General features: G+C 39.5%; 3 protein-coding genes across 9 annotated transcripts in view; 2 read left to right on the top strand and 1 right to left on the bottom strand.

Annotated features, from left to right (window-relative positions):
• The window catches only part of CCPG1 (cell cycle progression 1), a 30,175-nt gene extending 14,256 nt beyond the window's left edge, over window positions 1-15,919 (top strand). For 4 of the 5 annotated variants that reach the window (XM_037393950.1, XM_037393951.1, XM_037393954.1 and 1 more), the window contains exons 6-9: window positions 1,019-1,273; window positions 4,781-4,902; window positions 5,979-7,375; window positions 9,319-10,064. In XM_037393950.1, the coding sequence (XP_037249847.1) occupies window positions 1,019-1,273; window positions 4,781-4,902; window positions 5,979-7,375; window positions 9,319-9,499 (1,955 nt within the window). In that variant the 3' untranslated portion in view covers window positions 9,500-10,064. Of the gene's footprint in view, window positions 1-1,018; window positions 1,274-4,780; window positions 4,903-5,978; window positions 7,376-9,318; window positions 10,065-15,737 lie in introns of those variants that run through there. The other variant, XM_037393955.1, reaches the window with a different exon arrangement.
• PIGB (phosphatidylinositol glycan anchor biosynthesis class B) lies at window positions 10,053-19,765 on the bottom strand. 3 transcript variants are annotated; one of them, XM_037393956.1, is made up of 12 exons: window positions 19,307-19,765; window positions 19,090-19,151; window positions 18,702-18,819; window positions 17,982-18,086; window positions 17,648-17,778; window positions 16,914-17,054; window positions 16,441-16,492; window positions 15,803-16,014; window positions 14,524-14,588; window positions 12,076-12,286; window positions 11,142-11,322; window positions 10,053-10,543 (listed from the first exon to the last, which is right to left on the bottom strand). In XM_037393956.1, the coding sequence occupies exons 1-12, from the start codon at window positions 19,733-19,735 to the stop codon at window positions 10,412-10,414; spliced, it is 1,839 nt and encodes a 612-aa protein (XP_037249853.1). In that variant the 5' UTR covers window positions 19,736-19,765; the 3' UTR covers window positions 10,053-10,411. The 3 variants fall into 3 exon arrangements, with proteins under 3 accessions (XP_037249853.1, XP_037249854.1, XP_037249855.1); XM_037393957.1 differs by having other exon boundaries at window positions 10,279-10,543; window positions 19,090-19,225; window positions 19,307-19,463; XM_037393958.1 differs by having other exon boundaries at window positions 10,279-10,543; window positions 18,702-18,815; window positions 19,307-19,463.
• LOC119150875 (protein PIGBOS1-like) lies at window positions 19,709-20,280 on the top strand. Its single transcript, XM_037393967.1, has one exon. It carries the CDS (start codon window positions 19,734-19,736, stop codon window positions 19,896-19,898), a length of 165 nt encoding a protein of 54 aa, XP_037249864.1. The 5' UTR covers window positions 19,709-19,733; the 3' UTR covers window positions 19,899-20,280.
• The last annotated feature ends 338 nt before the right edge of the window (window positions 20,281-20,618 follow it).

Below are 20,618 nucleotides of genomic sequence, written 5' to 3'. Positions count from 1 at the left end.
GGAGATTAAATAATCGTTACTTACATGCTGGATTGTACACATTTATTTCCAGTGTATGCAGCAAGCATTTACCACTAATAGCAACAAGCAATTACAGCCCTGATGTTACTTTCCCAGTTAGAATATATGACTTTTGGGCCAAAGAAACATGAACATACAAGTGGTATCATAAATACCATTTTACAAAAATGCTATTTTTTATGGGTAGAATTTGTTCTTACCTCAAATCTTGGCCATTTCAATCTTCCAAAGCATCAGTCAGGTAATAGAAGCATTTTGGATTCAGAGTGTTAGGGAAGGACAAACACAGAAGCACCTGAGTAGTTGGTTCTTCTCCTGCGCAGTAGTTGTTGAAAAAAGCTTTTTTGAAAAGTGGGTTAAGATGTTAATAGGTAGTATATGGTAGATGCTAAAAGTAAACAAAATTATATGTATTTAAATAAATTTGCAATGCAAAGATTTGGATATTTATAATACCTACATTGATGGAACTTTAATAAAATTCTGTCTGCAGCTTTATGGAAGTCACAGAATGAAGTTTTTTGAGAGAATATAATAGAACCATGTCTGTCTTGTAGCAGGGTTGCTTTTAGCAAGCCTTTATGTTGCTCTTGTATTATTAAATAGTTCAGTCTCAATATCTGTAAGAGAAGAAAAACTGAATTCTTAACCTTTCTGCTTCACAAGAATTTGGAGTCAGTACATGTAGATGTTTTAAGAGGCAGGATTGTCTGAAAGAGAAACACTTTCTAATGAAGGAATGATGAGGTATGGCGGAAGTGCCATACGCTTTTTTTTGCTGATTTCTTGATTCAATTCCTTTTAAGAAACAAATTTTTAACTTCGGAGATGGAGCATGATGGCCAGCATAAACTATTACATTGAGAATTTTTGTTAATGTTCTCTAAGACAAGTGCCAAATACGTTTTGCATAAATATGATGGATTTTGGTACTCTGCTTTTTTTTTTTAAAGCAAAAATTAATACATTTTAAAGCCTGTTCTATGCTGGTTTTCAGTTTTTCCATCTCAGGCTAGCAACGATGAATCAAGCAGTGATGAAACTAGCAATCAGTCCAGTCCCACAGTACGGAAACGTCGGGCTAAGAAGAGGCTCATCTCTAGCTCCGAGGCTGAGGGTGGATCACCGGCTGAACCCGAGCCTGAACCTCCCAGAGAAGAGCAGCACAAACGCCAGTTCAGCAGTGGCCTTAACAGGTGCATCATACTGGCTTTGGTGATTGCCATCAGCATGGGCTTTGGACACTTCTATGGTGAGTTTGTAGAAAAAGACATTGAATCAAGGTCTTCTGTAACAACCACCGTTTTATCATGACTGATTTTTTTTCTTGTTCTCTGCTAACAATCTAAACTTAAAAATGAGAAAAAGCAACTGCTAATGTATGGATAATACAAAGAGGCCTTTCGGCAGTGCAGTTGTTTAATATACACTACTTTAATCTTAAAGTAAATAAAAAGAAATTAAATTTTGATTGTCCTTCCAGATAAAAATTTCTTGTTGTTCTCGTAATGCAGTGTGTACCCTTCGATTTTCCCATCTTTTTTTTTTTTTTTTTTTTTTAAATACATTTGTGGTAGTGCTTACCATTCTCAACAGCATTCAGAGAGTTATTTCAGGTTTTTATCCCATATGTGCTTATTTGGTAAATAGAAAAGCAAGGCACACTTTTTACAGGAGTTCATAGTATCAATATTTTCCTCTTTCTGGTGGAGAAAAATACACTGTAGTTGTCCTTGCAGTTCCAGAGTGGCTTAAGAAATCAAGGACAGCAGCAATTTTTCTGTGTTAATGCGTTGCCTAAAGTTAAGCATTACACAGATTGTTACTACATTTAACAGCAGAACTCACTGCAGATCAAAATCTACTTAGTGCAGTCCTGATCTTCTAAGATACATGTATTATGATGAAAATGATAGAGGGCATTTATTTTTAGTAGTAACTTTTCCTGAGTAATTTTATTTTTATATGAAAATGTGCTTTCATAAGAAGACTTGGCGATTGAGTTTGAGACTAGGAATATGATTTTGATTGGATTTGATTTTCATCTGATTGTTAGAGGTCTAAATTTTGACATATATTTTGAGATTTATACTAATTTTCATTTGACCCTAGTATTTTTTTTTGTTCTTAGGTAAACCTGAAGGTAAGAGTTATGAGTGGTGTATTCTGGATGCTGTGCTTGCATTCATATTTACTTCTGAAATTGTGCTATCACACATCCATATATGTATGCATACTTAAATTTCAAAAAAATAAATAAATTGGGTCTTAAGAATTACTAGTGTATGTGGGATTATAGGAATGACTAATTTAGTAGTTTTAAAATTTAACAGTTGCTAGCTGGTGTAAAAACTAACTGGTGTGTATTGGCGTGCAAGCAGCAGAGAGCAGCGCGGTGACTAGACCAGTCTTTGGTAGTGCTTTGGGGTGTTAACTTGAGGTTTCAGTTCTGTCAATCATTTTACTGTGTTTAAATTGAGGTTAGTGGTAAATACTGTCCTTTTAAAGAACTTTGAGATCTATGGATGAGAACTACCTTTTGGAAATATACTCAAGAGCCATATCTATATTAAGGGATTCACTCTGACTTGTTCATTCATTGAGGTACTTCTAAACAGGAATTGTCATCGCTGGTGACAGTGATGACAACATTCCCAGCAGAAAGAAGGCAGCTCTGTGTGGCTTTGGGTTTTGCTTCTTCAAGTGAAAGTTCTTTGTGGTTATGTGATAACTAATGTTTCTACCACTAGAAAGGAAATCAAACCCTGCTTTCCATCTTCCTGTTTTCTGTTTGGTTTTTTTAAACATGAACTTCAAAAGAGAAAAGTCCTTCTCCCTGGAGGACTACTTTGTGGTTTTGTGCTTCAGGTTGGAATCAATGTATTCCCCAGCATTTTTTTTAATGCTAGGCTAATTGTCATGTAAGAGGATTGGAAGGGGTTACTTTTTATGAAATTATGTGGGGGGTGTGTGTGTGCAGTTTTTTGTTTTTTTTATCATATGTGTCAGTATCACAATAGTGTTTTCCCTTTAGGTAGAGCTCCAGGACTCCTTTAAGACTTCTAAAGATGTAGAAAGCAACTAGGATTAGGTTTTAATCAATTACTGTTTCCTAATCAGTATTAAACAGAGTTAGCTGGCTTTATGATAGTCTAGGGAGGAGATGTGAAAGAGGAGAAGCTTTCCAGGAAATAGGTAACTGGACAAGCTAAAGTCAGTAAGCCCTTGTCAGAAGAATGCTTCTTATGGACATTTTAGGTATTTAATTTTTTTCTTCAACCAGAACCTGCAAAAGTGAATATTGCTGTAGTGCTAGGGGTTTAGATGGATTCATAAAGAATCTGAAGGATACTGTGAGTTAAGAGTACCAGCTGGAAATACAAACCAATTACTGAGGAATAGTACCTCATTACATACATTTTCAGGGTCTTTGCTACCTTTTCTGTGTTGTTAAATGTCATTATAGCTTACTGTATCTAAATTAGGATTCTTGATAAGGACAGAAACAGAGTTTTAAGTGTTTTTCTGTAATTCATGTTCCTCTTAACGTGAACCCTTTACACTAAATGATTTTTCAGATACAGTCTTCAGGTTCCTAGGATCAGTGGACTTCTTCAAGTGTATCTGTAAAGCATAAATATGAAAACCAAATTTACTGTCAGTATACACAAATTCACTTACGCAAGGATCTATGCTTCCAGTGAGTGCTGAACAACTATTGAGGTTCAGCATGGTTTAGTAGAGCACTGTTTTTAAGTTCATACTTGGCAATAAATTAAATAGAAATTAAGAGAGCACAAAAAATTCCTCAGTTGTAATAGTATATATAGAATTTCTTCTCTCCTCTTTAATAATAAGCGTCCCCCGCCCCCCCCCGCAGCCTTTAATACAGTTTAAATACAGAAATAGAACTTTGCATATGCTGCATTGGTTTGGAAGCAGATACCTAAAAGTTGCTGTTGCCATCTACTGTAGAATCAAGTCAAGAGAATCTTAAAAGTGAAGAAATAAAAACTACATCAGTGTTTGGATTTAGAGAATGTGTATAGGTAGGGAAGTACCAGTAAAGAAGTTTTACTTGACTGAAGAAATTGGTGGATGGTACAACGAAAATACTCCTTTCAGAAAAATAGTATGTCTCAGCCTTTGCCTGATAATCGGAAGATAGGATATTTGCTTACTCTTCAGCCTTCACTCATGGGTAAGAATGATGAGATAGGGCCTGCAAGTAGTTGCTGCCTTGTGAGCAGTGTGTAATAATTGTGTTTCTGCATGAAAGCTTAAATACTGTGCTAGTACCCTCTTATTCATGTAACTTAACAGTAGAAGTTGTAGTTCTGAAATGGATAATGCATGGACTAATGGTCTCCCTGCGATACTGGTTGGCTTGCATGTTACTGAAAATATGACAGTCACACACACCCTTTCCTGTGTAACTTCTGTTGGTTTTTATCTAACTTATCTCTACGTAGTGTTCCAAAATCCTTTCATTTGTTATCATCAAATAAAAGACAATGTAATAAGAGAATTTTTAGGTCTGAGAAATTGTTTATTGTTGGAAGAAACAGAATTCGTATGTAACAATCTGGTTTTAAAATCTTTAAGCTAAACAGTTACTAATAAGCTCGGGGCAAAAATTGCAAGGTAAGAATGCTTTTGAATTTGCAGAGAAAATGAAGGTGATGTTTAGGTACGTCTGTTCCTCTAACTACTTCGTGTAAGTCAAGACTATCAAAAGAAAGGTTTTTTATCTTTGTAGGTACAATACAGATCCAGAAACGTCAGCAGCTGGTGACAAAGACACGTGAATTAAAAGATCTGAAAGATGACCTTTACCAGTGCCAACAAGAGCAAGGGGATAAAGTGCATCCTAAGGCGGGGGTAGGTGTGAGTTGAGATGGAACCATTGGGTTGTTCTGTCATTACATGTGTAACTTACACAAAGTGAAATTAATTTATCACACAAATCCATTACACTTTTCCTTAGTAAGTTCTTTCTGAGAATGTCAAGAATTCAGGAGAAAGGAAAATGACAAAAAAATTGTATTTTGATCAAATTTGCTGTTGGAATGTGTTTGGAATGTGTTTAAACATACTGGTTTTCACATGTGTAGTCTAGGAGTTACCTGGACACAGAGACTGTCTCTTTCCCTGTGACATAATGCCAGGTTGTCATTTATGGAGGCAACTGAAGCAGAACATGCTGGTTAAAACCTATTACAGGCTGGAGCTACGGGTTTTGTGAATTTGTGTTCTAAACTGTCGACATTTATTAATTTTTAAAATACTTTTAGTTTTTTACTGTTAGATCCTTCAGAGAGAAGGTTAGGGAGTGCTTTGTGTGTGTCTTTTGTTTTTGTTTTTTGGGGTTTTTTTTTTTAGTTTTATGTTGCTGGTAGCAGCATTTATACATAACTTAATATGTTTAGTTCTAGAGTTTGCCAAGAATGCCAAGATACTGGGGAGATCCTTTTGTGTCTGGATGTAGTTACATGAACACGTATTTTCAGCAACAAGTTTAGTTCAAAATCAGTTCCTGAATTTCTGCCCCAACTGTTGAATGCCCTTGCTTCTGCTAACGTACTTGGTTTTGTAATCCATAAACCCAGTTTGCTGAACATAAATCAACAGCAAACATGCAGATTTTCATTTCCTTTTAAGATGTTACAATCCATGTACCCAATTTGCAGTCCTTCAGTTAGTTAACAAATAGAAGGGAGGGGTGATGACCCCTGGTTGGAAGGGGGAGCCTCTCACATGATCATTGTTGCCACGATAGTGTTTGTGTGTGTATCTGAGATAAACAAAGTAGCTCTATTTTTGCATCTTGCTGCAACATGTGTCACTGCATCCAAAATGACAAGCAGAGGTAGCCAAGAGTTTACTTGCCATCTTTCTAGCTGAAATTGTAACAATTCTAATGGTAGTATTTTTCATTTTCTTTTTGTTTGTGTTAGTCGCTCAAGGGGGATCTTGCCATGTGTTTGACTTCCGAGGTCGAGAAGAAATCCTTTGAATCTCAAAAAAAAAGTCTTGCGGCAGAAAATCAGCACTTAAGAGAATCTCTAGAGAAGGAAGAAAAAGCTTTAGCCTCACTCCAGGAAGAATTAAGGAAGCTAAGACAACAAATTAGAAACTTGGAAGATAAAGGTACTAGCACTGATTCTATTGTAATGGAAAATCAGAAACTAAGGGAACATTTGGAAGAGGAAAAGCAAAGAAACCACAACTTTCTTCGGCAAAAGGAAACGCTCTTTGCAGAGGCACAGATGTTAAGGAGAGAACTGGACAAAGAACGTCATATTACAGAAGCTCTGAAAAAAGAACTGGAACAGTTAAGTTCGCATCAAACACCTGAAAATGATGATGATACATTAAGAGAAAATCAAGAAATAGAAACTCTGCGAGGAAGGCTAGTAGAACTTGAAAAAAAGCTAAACTTTGAGCAGCAACGCTCTGACTTATGGGAGAAGCTGTATGTTGAAGCGAAAGACCAAACTGAAAAACAAGAACTGAATGAAAAAGGACAAAAGAAAGGTGCTAAAGGGCAAAGTAAAACTAAAAAGAAATCAAAGGAATCATTTTTTGGTTCAGTTAAGGAAACTTTTGATGCTATGAAAAATTCCACTAAAGAGTTTGTAAGACACCATAAAGAAAAGATTAAGCAGGCTAAAGAAGCAGTGAAAGAAAACCTGAAAAAATTCTCTGATTCTGTAAAGTCTACATTCAGACACTTCAAAGATACCACAAAAAACATCTTTGATGAAAAAGAGAGGAAGTCGAATGATAAAAGACAAGAGGCAAACAAGAAAGCTCGGACTTTTTACCGAGAACATAACGCTTATGAGAATCTGAAGCACATGCATTACAGGGGACCTCACATGCCAAAAGAATTCAAAGATGGAAGAAAACATCAGTTCACAACATTTGAAAAAGATACAGATTCACAGAAGTGTCTCAACAACCCTTTGTGTAATAGAAAACATCAGTTTGTCCTAAAGGGCTGCTCTGGTATTTTTGAATGTGCTCATCAAGAGTTCGTTAGTCTCTTTAATAGGGTATCAGATCCTATCAGGGTGGATGAATTTAATCGGCTAATGAAAACGTATTTGCAACAAGTTGTACATAACTTTCATCACTGGAGAGAACTAGAAAATTTCATCAATAAGTTTTTTCATAACGGGCTATTTATACATGACCAGATGCTGTTCACTGATTTTGTTAACGATGTCAAGGATTACCTGGAAGATATGAAGGAATACCAAAATAATAATGAAAAGGTTTTTGAAGATTTGGACAAATACGTCTATAGATACTACTTTCATTATGATAATTCACCCCAGTATGGACCCAGGTTTGTTTTCATGTTTCCTGAACTTGTTAACACAATGTAGTAGTCTTTGTGAAGTCACCTAGTGTCCTTGTTCCAGTAGGTGGTCCTCTAGTGTGTGTCTCTTACTGTATATAGAATTACATATATGCTAGAAGGCTTTTGAAGGACTCAATGGAAATACTAGATTGCGTTGCATACAGTGGTTCTGTAGTACCTTATATATAAATTTTGTGTGTGTGAGATGTTAGTTTGGGAGGTACTACAGATCCACAGTACACAGCATGCCATTTCTACTGAGTTCTTTAGAAAATGGTGTAACTGCAAGCAGGTGTACTTTAGACTAAACAGCTATGATGGCCTATCTGATGGAATGAATAACTGTCTCAGAAGCAGCATTAACTAGGACTTCCTTGTCATCTCTCCCTGAATGAGGTGGGTTTGGGGTATATTTGAGCAGGCTCAAAGCCCTGTTCTGGCAGGTATATTCCCTGCTGGCTTTTCAGGAATTTCAGTGTTCTGTTGGAGTTTAGTAGAATACCAAGTGCCTGTGCCCAGAGCTGCTCAAATAGCAGGCTTGAGTTCACATCCTGAGCCTGACTAAATTTTCTTCAGACTTGTTTGCAAAGGTCCTTGGCATGAGTTGTTCCCTATGTTCTTTTCCTGTATCCGATGGTATTCCCAGGGCAGAGCGGCTGTGGTACGCTGCCTGGCTGGCTGTGCTATACGTGGTCGAGCTAGATATGGGCAACTGGTTCTGCTGCATAGACTCTGGTGAAAGAACATAAAGCAAGTGACTTTAATGTAGTGGTGGAGCTTGCTCTTTATGGAACACTTTTATGTATATATTTTATGTGGCTTTTAACATCATCACTATTACAAAATTTGCTGTACTAATGTTTATTCTGGCCAGGTAAGAAAAAATGTGGTATACAAACTAATCTATAATACACAAGAAGGTGTCCTTGTAGCCGTAGTAGAACTCTTCTCTGTGCTGGTACTCAGTGCAAAGCATATTCAGTATTTAGATCAAGTTCTTCTGTCAGGTTTCTCTTTTGGACTTGTAGTGTTTTATTATGTCATGCGTTTTATTGCAGCACTGAGCTACTTTGGGGTTATTATATATTATCTGAGGTCGTACTTTCTGTTATTAAGAGTTGAACCATGAGGGTGAATCTCCTTTTGCCAACTACCAAGTAGCCTTTTTAGCGTGCAGTTCTGGCAAACACATGACTCAAGTTTTACGGTTTGATTTACAGTCCAAGTACTACTTATTAATTTATTATTAAATTAACTTTAATTTGTAATTAAATACTTTATTTTTGAGTGCTTTAATTCAGTTTGCAGAAAAACAGAATCATAAAATTCATTTACTGATAATGCTGTGCAGAAATTTAGATGATGCTGAGGATGGAAATAGCCTTAATTTAGCAGGCTACAGACCCATGTCATAGAACAACACGTAGTATGAGGCTGTTTGCATCAAGAACTGCAACAATGAGTGAGAAATGGTGTTCAGTCAGTGCCCCCTCTTTCTGTATAAATGTACTTACTGTTCATAAAAACCTTTGAAGTGCCGATGTTTACACAAAGCGTGCTTTCCTAAGGGTCTGTAAAGTTTTCATTGTTTTTACAGAGCAGAATGTAGTAGAATAGCTGAAAAATAGATTGAGACCTCAGTCAAGAAGCACAGTAAGGATAATCAAATAGCTGTTTACCTGGCTTTAGTCTAAAGAGAACTGTGGGCAAGCAGCTGCAGAGCATTTTTATTTTTAGAAAGGATTTCTCTTAAATATACCATCTTATTGATGATTTAAACAAGTACGCCCCCCTCCCCCCATTTTGCTTACAAGAGAAAGGACTAATTAATAGTAATTTAGAAGCTGCTCTTGACAATGTAACTGTTTCAAAATGTTGTTAGAGATGCTTTCATAAGAGAGTAATAAGCTTTTGTTTGCTCCTTGCAGTCGACCTAAAAGGCCTTCTTTTACACAAACTGAAAATTCCAGACATGAAAAACAAGCTCAGAAGTACCACCACCGTAATAAAAGAGAAGGTAAATGGCATAAACATGGTCGCACTAATGGAAGACATATGGCAAATCTTGAAATAGAATTGGGGCAATTACCCTTTGATCCGAAATATTGAGTAATTTATGGTAAAAATAAGATTAGCATTCACATCCTCTCTGGAAACTAATTGTTTTTCAACAAAGCAGCAAGATGCAAGTTTTTTCTCTAAATAACTTGATTTTTACACATTTTTGTTAAAAGGCAGAAGTCAAGCTTTCTAATTTGCATATTCTGTACTGTTGCTTTAACTGTTCTTTGGAAGTGGTAGTTTGGGTGCCAGCAGTATTGTTGCAGAAACTCGGCATGCAATGACTTGTGTATGAAAAATATGCTTAATTGCATTCCATTAGTGTAGTTCAAGCTTGAGTCATGCATAATGTACCAATAATGAACTCCAATGTTTGATATACTAACTTCATCTCATCCTTCAAAAAATAGGTCTACATTATGGTAATGTATTTGTTAGTGTTTTGTAATCTTACACTTGCTTCTTGTCTTTGGGGGGGGCAGTGTTCAAGAGCCTGTTGAATTGTGAAGAATTTGCTGTGCTGCATTCTAATCAGCTTGCTGATTTAAACACTTGAAATGTCTTGCATATCTGCATATTGTAGAAGAAAAATAAAGAGACATTGTGGGTAAAAGTCTTTATTTATAAAACAAACCTAGCATAGCTGTACAGTTCTATAAAAATGGTCCAGTCTTGTCTGCTTTCTTACTTAAGTAGTCATATGGTAACTTTGGTCTTCCTGATGTTTCCTAGTGTTGTAAGGTAGGTCAGCAACCCCACCCTGCCATACTGCTACTCAGGTTGCTTCAGGAAGAGGTTTTACATGTTTCCAGACAACCTGGCTGCCTAATCAGACCTTCCCCACTTGACTTACCCAGTTTCAGACTCAATACTCTTCCCTTTCTGCAGTACAAGATCGTCTAAGCATAGTACTGCTGTGAAAAACGGATCTCATTAGGTGCTGAGTCTAGAAACTGATCTTCAGGTGTGATTCATTTCAGTTTTTTTCCTGTAGACGTAGATGTGGCTTCCAACTCGTCCTTGAGGTACATGAGTGTGAAAGACAGTGGCTGTTTTCTCATAGCCCCTTAAAACTAGAAATGATGATATTTCCTGCAAATGAACATACATTAATTTCCACAGTCAAAAAGTGCAGTTGGTAGCATCAAAACAGTGTCCCAAAGTCTTCTGAAAACCATCAAGTCAACTGTCCCCTGGAAGTTTTGTCTTTTATTTTAGGAAAGACTGCTAGAAAAAGAGGTACCTATCATGTTTGATCCTGTCTGGAGTGGACATTCACCAGACACTGTTGTTTTGAGTACATGGACTTTATAAAAGAATTGATGGGAAGAGGTACTCTGACTGCAGGCATTTTTGCTTGTCACTGTTGCTTACTTAAAAGTGTGTATTTCTGGGAACAGATGGCACGTCTGTTTTAACACAGCTAGAGGGGAATTCCATAAAACATTATTTTATGGCCTGTAGAATTTGCACAAAGAGGGCATACATGAATGTTAAACATCTATCCCTGGAATGGTATCTATATTATGGACTAGAGGGTTCAATTTTAATTTGTGGTTTTAAAAGTTGTGGACAACGATTTTCAAAAAACTTGGAACTGTAACTCTCCCCCCCCCTTTTTTTTTTTTAACTTTGTTAATTTTGTAACTTTACTTCAAAACTAGTTTGTTGCATCTTGCAGTTACCATACCTGTTCTAGCACACTGAAGAAGATCAAGTGACTGGGTAATAATGTATCTTTGTAAAACTCCTTATTAAGCCAGCCAAGTGGATTAGAGTAAAATAAATCTGCTTCATCAATGTAACTCTCATTTCCAGTTAGGTCTGGGGGACACTGAAGGAATCTCATTTTTAGAGGACAGTGAACATGACTAGGAGAAAAACAAAACAAACACTTCAGGATAAACTGACCAATATCTAAGATTTGAAATGACTCATCACTTAAAGATACTTCAGTCAAACCCAAAAGTGAATAGTTGGGTACTTTTTCCCCCAGCACCATATTTTCTTCCCTCCTTCATATCAAAGGAAAAGTGTAATAAACGGATTCGGCTCCAAACTGCTGTGACTGTGTTGTTAGCAGTTCACAGAAAGCAGAGTTATCTTAACAAAAATACCATCTGTGTAACATCAGTTTCTTCAAAAGGTGGTTTTCCATATTAGCTTCACTGTTTATATCTGCGTTAATGTTTTGTCTGCTTGCCAGGATTTATTGCAAACTCTTTGGAGTCCTGACTTCAGTCACTGTACCTTGGAATTAAATTTCTTTACTCTCTAGCAGCAGAAGTAAAGGTAGAATTAATGCAGTTTGACTGTACAATTAGCCTTTAGTTTTTCCACAAAAGTTACCGTAATGAAGCGGTATGACTTATTTTCAGAAGTCATAAGACTTACTGTATATCCTCATACAAAGCTATTTTATAAAAACTGAATAAAGTCAGACTTTTATTCTGTAGTATAAGCATTTGGCTTATTCCCCCTATTCACTCTGTATTAACTGCTTGAAAAATCAAAACTCCTCCTGTATACATTTGTCCATCTCAATGTATAAGCTTAGGAAAAAAAAATAATTTCTGCTTAAGTGTATGGTTTTTAATATAGTACACTGTTAACTAATCTAATACCTGTAAAATGGAGTAGAGTGGCACGGCATCATGAAGAAGACAAAAGCTTGTGACTGATAAGAGTTATTACAGAGTTGCTGTACGTGACTCATAACATCAAGAGAGCCTCGCTGGTGAATCAAGCCTGTATACAGGGCTGGGAGTAAGTTTGATAAAAGCAGGAAACTTGCTGCAGATTTCTTCCATGATTTCAGATGTTTCAAAGAATATCCTATAGAAACATTTAAGTTTAAAGATAAACAAATACTAACAGTTCCACACAGTATTTTTGAAAGTACCACAGCTTACTGGAAAACCATTACTTGGTTGATAATAATACCTTACTTTGAGGCATTTTAAGACAGTGTTCTTTTGGTATTTACTCTTTAAATGGAAATTCAAAGGTTGACTTTGCCCTTATAAACTTCTTGGCTTTAACAGTGTAATTGTTAAGCCCATAGCTGTCTTTTGAAGTACAGAATTACAATTTCAAAGCCAGTGCTTTGTCTCTTTAGAGCTTAATTTTAATTTCTTGTGGGGAAAAATAGCCCATTCAGTAGTTTGGATGAATGATACGTGGCAACTTACTGTTGTGTTCAGATTCATGCATGTCCAAGTAGAGCCAGAATAAATGATAACTACATGTGCTCTGGTATGGTGGCTGTGGTATTCTTTTTCTCCAACATGCTGAAAGCTACAGCATTCTCTTACTTTTATTTTGGTTTTGAGCTACTATCCTTGGAAAAGCTTCCTCTTCCATCTTTTCCTATCCCTGCCCCTTCCCCCTGACTTTTCTTGAAGGAGCTCAGGATGAAGAGCCGTTCCTTCTGATGGGAGATAGCTGTATAAACCTGTTACCCACAGCCACAACTTAGACGAACCTGGCACAGAAGACCGCTTCACGTTGTGACCAGCCATGAAACCCTTAGGTCATGTACTTGTCAGTAGTAGGAGATACAATATTTTACGCAGCCTAGCTCTGTGAGCACCTTACTGAATCACAAGGAACAAGTTAGAGTAGGCCTGTTTCAGAAGGCAGTAACAAGTAAAATAAACTAGTCTTCAGCTGGTCTGTTCTGACAAATTGCAGATCTTTAACCTCAGATGAAAACAAAGTCCACTAATTAGCCTGTGGTTTACATGCTAGTAGAAACATTCTATTATAGGCATTTTTTACTGCTTTTGTGAAATGCTCATAGCTTATCTTTAAGTGTGCTTGGAAATCACTTCGAACCCACATGCGGGGTTTTTTTTCTGCTTTTATTTTTAATCTTTTGAGCAATGTAAAGACCTCTCTGTAACCGCTGAATTATCAGAAATAATTTTTGTAATTTTTTTCTTTACTGAAGTATCCAAACAGATGATAAATTGCTCTTGATAAATTGCATAGATGACCTCATTCCCTTATAGACACGAAAGTTCAGAGGGAAATTAACAAAAAATAGTGGTCTGATTGGCATTTTCCTGCATGTGAGGTAGAACTGGTTCACCTTAAATCTGCTATTGAGCTAAGCCAGGATACAGTACATCCTGATCTCAGCAAAGCACAAAACCACTGAAATAAGATTTACCTTTGTTTAGATAGGAGAACAGGGTAAAGAAAATTATTTTCAATGATTCATGTGGTTTGCACTTGTATTTAAACTAAAGATGTATAGCTTCACCTTCCAGAAGTTTTAATCTTTCCTTCGTAACTTTGCAGCATACTAGACTTTACATCATGATTTTCCTTCTCCTATAGATACGCTACTGTAGTTAATACCTAGTTTTGTAAAATCTAAAATACTTAGGCTTTTTTCTGTGTTTAAAAGAAACACAAAACAAACTGGAAAAAAAATAAATGAATACTTTAAAAGTTTCTGCTAAAGCATTAGAAAAATCTTTGTTGGCAAAAGCAATATGCTTTCCAGTTTGACAGATTCTCTTTAAATTTAAAGTTAACTACGTTAGTTTAGGGACCTTATTCCTGTTTTAACTGCTCTAAAACTGTGGAAAGTAGCCTCCAGCTGGTGGTTGGTCAAGACAGAAAACTAAGTCTACTAATATGCCTGAATCTAGACAAAGATAATTTTAGGTTTGTCAGTAATTTTTTTGTTGTTGTTGTTCCATACTTAAAGGCGTCTGTCAGGCATATTTGAAAGAACGAGGTGAAAGAAATACTACAAAAGGAGCCAAGGAGCAAAATTCACCGTCAGGGTGGCATTGCTATAAAGTTAGGAGTCACCGAGGCAACCTTTATACTATTTTGCAGAAAGGATTTTATCCATGCTCAGGATTCTCCATCTGTGCTTCGGTCACTTGCTGTTCCTCATCTCTTCTTCCCCTGCCCCACCCCCTCTTTTTTTCCCCCTACCTGGTTAGGCTGGTTCTAAGAATCCCTTGTCAAAATACCTATGTTGACCATTAGTCTCTCTTTAGGTAGTAATTACAATACAGGGAAGGCTGCAAGAATTTGAAACCAATGCTTACCACAAAAAACCATGCAAAATGGTAGTACTGGATAGATGAACCTGAATTCTTTATGGCTCAGCATGCTGTAATGAAACACATAATACTAGAGCAAGAAAGTTAAGTGCATCAGTTCTTTTGACAAAACATGTTCTGCAGCATGGAGGACTGGAAGAAAAGCACTTGCATGTACTTTTGGCATTGAAGCAGTTTAGAGTAAAAATTGTCACTTGTTAAGAACATGAGCACGTTCAACGTAAGTTTAAACCAAGCACTAATAAAAGTACCTGCCTACTACTCTAGCAACGTAAGTTTAAACCAAGCACTAATAAAAGTACCTGCCTACTACTCTAGCAACTAAGTGGTCTATGACTACTAGATACAACTCAGCTAGTACATCACCAGTTTGCTTCCTGTAACAAAACACAATAAAAACTGTGGATGAGAAGCAAAGATTCAAGTTACACATTTGTATCTAACAAAGTAACATTCGCCTCTGCTAATGCAGCTTTACACAGTTTCCCATGCCAGCTTTTGGGGCTGTTTTGGGGATTACTGCAAGACTTGTGTCATGGGAACCAAGCAGGTTCCTACAAGAAGAAAGGCCTAAAACCAACAGAGCTACATCCAGTTTTGAGCTGGACTGTAGAAGGTGGCATTAGTGGCCTCACTACTGTTTGTCTGTGTTCAGTTACTACTCTAATACCGTTTCTTACTTAGTAGTTACTAATTTGCTGTTTCTTTTCTTGTGTGGAAGTGTGTCTTACTTAATCGACAGTTAATTCTCATGCTTTAGAAACAGTTTATTTTTTCTTCTACTTCTCAACTTAAAATGAGACGTACAGTCCTATGATAAATGTTGAACTGTGTGTAGACTTGTGAATGGAGTAAGTTTTGGCCTAAGAAGCTCTCATCTTACTGGGGATGTATTAAAAACCAAATGAAATGGTATTTTCAGTAAAAAGCATCTAGTAAACAGTTTTCCAGCTGGTTTTGTTGTTGCTTAAACACCTATTAGGTGATTGGTTTTTCATTTTCCATTGAATTTCATGCGAAATTATTTTATTCTTTAATAAGAGTCTCAGTTCTAAAAATACATGTTTGGTAACAATACAAGAAGTACTATTATACAAAATTCTAGAAACTCTTGTATAGTTAACTGCATTTCTTGGAGTGTCTGAATAGTTTAAAGTTTTCTATCACTTAAGCCGAATGCTATGCTTTTTTTGTTCTAGAGAGCACATAAGCTTTGAAAAGAACACAACTGGGAAAGACAGTAGTTACACTTAAGAGAAATTACCTGTATACCAGTACTGTCCAAATCACTGCCAGTAGAAAGATGCGGTACCTTTTTGGTGCAAGCACACAGCCGTGAATAAAGAAAGGCAGATGGGTACCCAAGATGACTGGGAGTCCCTGAGTGAAGTACCAGTGCCAAGGATGAGATCCATAAAATGTTCCCAAATTCTGCAGCACGTTGAATTTCACGAAGTTCAGCTGAACCAGTACCCACTGGGAGATTTAGGGGAGGTGGGGGGAGAAAGTTAAATATAAATCCAAAGTGAAAGCCAACAGCTAAACTCAATTACACAGTCAATGCTGGCCTTAAATGATACAGCGTTACTGGGTTTTTTTCTATTAAGACTTGTCACAGAATTCCTATATTTAGCAATTAAACACAGAACTGTTTAAGTTTTGGAGTTTGTTGATAATGATTTATTGACAGCTGAGCATACTCATTTTAAGTAACAGCTCATAATTTAAAATAACTTGAGAAGTAAATGTTTAAGGGTTTATGGCTTAGGATATATTGAGAGACCATAGGCCAGACACAGTCAAAGAAATAACAGAAATTAGAGAAGTCTGAAACTTCAGTGTTAACATCAGTGTTAAAATGCTAAACCCCAACCTTTTAAAGTCAAGTTTAGAACAACTTACCTTACCAAAAAACACACGGTCAATTATTAAAGAGGTTCCTACTGTGACCAATCTGCAAAAATGGAAAGTTGGTTGCACTGATACTGCCTGAATTGCTTTTGTATCAGATTCTACTCCTCGCCAAATAGCTGTCAAAACTCCCTGATTCGTGATCTTTTTTTGAGATTATCCATATTCATGGCCATTTTGCAGCGGCCAGTTGCCATTGCCCAGCGACGCTGGCATAATCCCAGATTAAACTGGAACACTGTTCAGGTCTCACCCTCATGAAATCTCTCTTAGTACTTTTTTGCCGCATATACGTTACTTCAAAAGAAGCATGTCCCTTCTTTAAACTTTTGCAAAAGAATGCTGTTATTTTCCTTGGTTTTTACACTAAATCAGCTTTTTTGGGTTGTCTGCCTCTGCAGTGGTAAAATCAATTTTAGGATATGGCTGTGCACAGTCGTCCTTTAAATTCAGAAAGAACTTACCCAACTGGAATGCAGTTGTGTAGGATAAGGTCTGCTTTCCTCTGTTCTTGCATAAAATGGGTGAAGACCAGAGGTATCCATGGGATAACAGCAGTGGGACGAATAACAATTGCAAGTGCTACCAAAGCTAAATACTTGCAACTAGAATGAGGGAACACAAGAAAACCAGAAGTTTATCAAAAGGTTTGGTCCATTCTTTTGCAGACAGTGACATTTCAACAATTTAAATACTGTCATGTCTTTGACCAAAAGTTTTTTGTACTGCAGAAAACTTTCTCTCAGTGCAGATACTCTGTTTTGCTTGGAAGGCTGCCAACTATGTAGTTGCTTTATTAGCAATGGAGTTGCTAACTAGAAGCACATTCTTGCTTTAAAATAGATAGCTGGTAAAGAAAGTTGTGACCACACATTCACCTATGCCTGAACCCAAACAAGCTTTTATTAACTTTTCCCGAGTTACCGCAAATTCCAGTCCTTTCAAGTATAAATTGAAGTTTCCCTTAAAGTGATATTTTGCGTTAAGGGAACTGGAGAATAGTAATTTTACATACCAGCTGTATCATGGCTTAAAAAAAATTTTTAGAGGAAATACCACAATTACTGTTCCTTCCATGACCTAGAGCTCTTGCTACATGAATGAGGTGTGTTTGGTGTTAGCAGTATAAATGGTATCAGTAGACTGGTGTTATCCCAAGGCAAAAAATTATCAGTACTGTTAGTAGAAAGTTTCTCACCTGCTCCCCATCTTGGAACCCTTTATTGGGTAGTAGGAAAGAGCAAACATGGTAAGAAGAGTTTCCATGGTGTTTGTTAGAGTTCTGGTACAGGAATACCATGTAAACCAGGAACACAGCTGGCAGAAGTACTGAAAATAATTATGAACAACAGGATGCAGAGGGAGAAATGTTAAAACAAATGCTGTAGTTTTAAAAGAAGGTGGTAATTCTTCAAGGTGTGACTTATAATTCAGCTGTTGTTTACTGCACAGTTTACACAGTTGTTTACTGAAAACTGCACAGTTTACACAGTGGTTATTAACATAAAATTTTTTTCAAGGCTGAGACTCACCACGCACTTTGCTGTTTCTGCATTTTCAAGGTGTCGCACTAATGAGTAAAGCTTCACATCAGCAAAAGCTGCCAGCACTGCCTGTGCAAGTCTAGGGACCCATATCTACGTAAGCAGATAGAAAATCTTACTTGCAATAAACCTGTCAAATTCCAAGTTTGAAGAGAGAACTACTGAATTGGTGAGTGACTGTTCAGACATGAAAATAGTCAATTAGTGAATATTCTCTAGAGCTTTTTATTTTTTTTTTTTTAATAGTAAAGTTCCTTGGTAAAACTAGTATTTTTCCCAAAACAAAGTAAGTGTAAAGTTCAACTGAAAGTGTTCAGAAATTGAAGGTAGGATTCTTTGTCATTCATCTCCAACAGAAGTCAGAAGGGGCTGTTGTTAGTGATTTTAGTACAAATACGAAATACTTGGGAAAGCTGAACCACTGAGCAATTATCATGTAGTGGCAAACTATCGGTATGAAACTCAAGGGGGCTGATGGAGGCCAAGAAAAATCCTCCGCAGCCACAGGCATCAGTTGTGACTGGAGACCTACGAATGAGTTCTGCACCCAGGCAAAACACTTTGGTCAGGCCTCTGGGCTCATACATCTCTAATCGCCAGGTTCGACGCTTTGTATTTCACCTGGACGATGATAAAAATACAAGGAATTGAAATGCAATGCTTTCAAATTGGATTTTAGTAGCGGATGCGTTGTTTGATTATACTCACTAGCAACTGAACATCATCCTTGGCCAACAGCTGTAAGGTTTTGTAGATGCTTGCAAAGATCAGTGGATATGAATAGCCCCTTAGGCCGCTTGCCCACTCCCAGGTCAGGTAGCCATAATTGCCAATATTAAGGATAAATCGGGAACAACCGAAACAAGAAGTTTCATTTGAGCAGTGTCACCTTATGACTTGCCCGGATCAAGACACGGACAGTTGCAGGGGGTTTCTTACAGGTCAGGCTAAGCCTTGCTGCGGCCGTGACCCTGCAGTCGCGCAGGGGCGACGCAGCAGCTCGGGAAGCGGGGTGGCGCGTCGCGATAGGGAGGGGCCGTGTCGCGATAGCGAGGGCCCGCGAGGAGGGGCGGGAGGCTGGCACGGCGAAGGATATTTGAAGACCATGCGGTGCGCCACCTCCAGCGACTGCCAGTACTCGTCCGGGACGAAGCTGGTCTGGACGACTGCGCAGTTGAGCGCCCGCAGCGCCACCGCCAGGGTCAGCAGCGGCGCCGGGCGGCCGGCAGGGCCTGCGGGAGGGGGGAGGGAGGGCCCCGTCACCGGTCGCGCCGAGGGCGCCGCCCCCCCCCCCGCCCCCCCGTCCCGCTTACCGGCGCTTCGCTGCGCGGCGGCTCCGCTGTAGAGCACCGACCGCCGCTTACGGAGCCGCACCGCCTCCGGCCGCCGCGCCCGGGCCGGCGCCAGCAGCCCGCCCGCCGCCTCCATCCGCCGGGCCGGGCCGGGCCGCGCCTCCGCCGGCGCATGCGCGACCCCGCGGCACTTCCTTCCGGTCGCTCCAGCGAAGGGGAGGTGCCGCCGCTCGGTGCTGTCCCCGCGTCCTTCAGGTGAGGGGCGCCGGGCCCGCGGGGCGAAGCGCTGCTGGGGCGGGGGGAGCAGGGCCTGCTGCCTCCCCCTCTCCCGGCCCCCGCTCCCAGCTCCCCGCTCCCCGCCGGGGGGCGAAGGCGCCGCCGAGGGGCGCGGAGAGGCCCGGCCGCCTCACGCCGGTGCCTGCGGGCGCGGCGGCGCCCCCTGCCGGCCATGTTGGGGCGGCTGCCGCTGCCGCACCTGGCGCTGGCCGTGACGCTCGGCGTGGCCAGCGGGCTCTACATCTACCGGCCCGTCTTCCAGTCGCCCGGGCCGCCGCAGCCCCCCGAGGGCACGGCGGGGCCGCCGGCGGCCGCCGCACCGGAGAAGAGGCCTTGAAGGAGCCGTGCGAGCCGCGCCGCGGCACTGGCGCCGTCCCCAGGGGCCGCCTCGCAGCCCGGGCCTGCGCGTCTGCCCCGGGAGGACACAGCAGCCCGGCCCCTCGGGGACACGGAGCGTTCCTGCCGTCGCCTCCGGGGAAGCCCGCTCGCCGAAGATGTAACTGCAGACCCGTGTGTGTGCTACCAGCCTGTAGGGACGTGAATGTTGAAATATGTCTAAAATTCTGAATGTTTAAACATATGTCTTCACGTCTAAGTTGAAATAACCACCAGAGAACTGGAAAAAGAAAGTCGCTGTTGGACAGTTACGCTCTTTGTGGGATTTTTTGGATTGCCTCTGATCCTCCAAGTAATAAACCCCATTTTTATCTGCTTGTCAAGCTCTCTGTTCTTAATGCTTCAGTTCTGTTGGGAATGTGGGTGTACGGAGGACTGAGAAGGGAGTGTTACCCAGCTTTGGTGTCCTTAGCCTATATTCATCCCTGTATATACAGACATACACACGCATACAGCACATGCATACGCACACCTGTTCCTGACAAAATGAGGCTGGAGTGGCTGTTCAGGAGACACGGTTGCCTGAAAGTGGGGTTGTACTTGGAGAAGCGCTTCAGTGTGTAGCTCAGTAGGACAGCACTCATCTTGCAATAGCTGTGGACCTGTCTGATAAAGGGAACAGTATCTGAGAGGAGTCTCAGGGAAACGAGATGAGTAGATC

This window comes from Falco rusticolus, chromosome 7 (genome assembly GCF_015220075.1).
Source record: "Falco rusticolus isolate bFalRus1 chromosome 7, bFalRus1.pri, whole genome shotgun sequence".
Taxonomy (NCBI): Eukaryota; Metazoa; Chordata; class Aves; order Falconiformes; family Falconidae; genus Falco; species Falco rusticolus.
The sequence above is the reverse complement of the archived record's forward strand: the minus strand, read 5'-3'. Positions and strand labels throughout refer to the sequence as shown.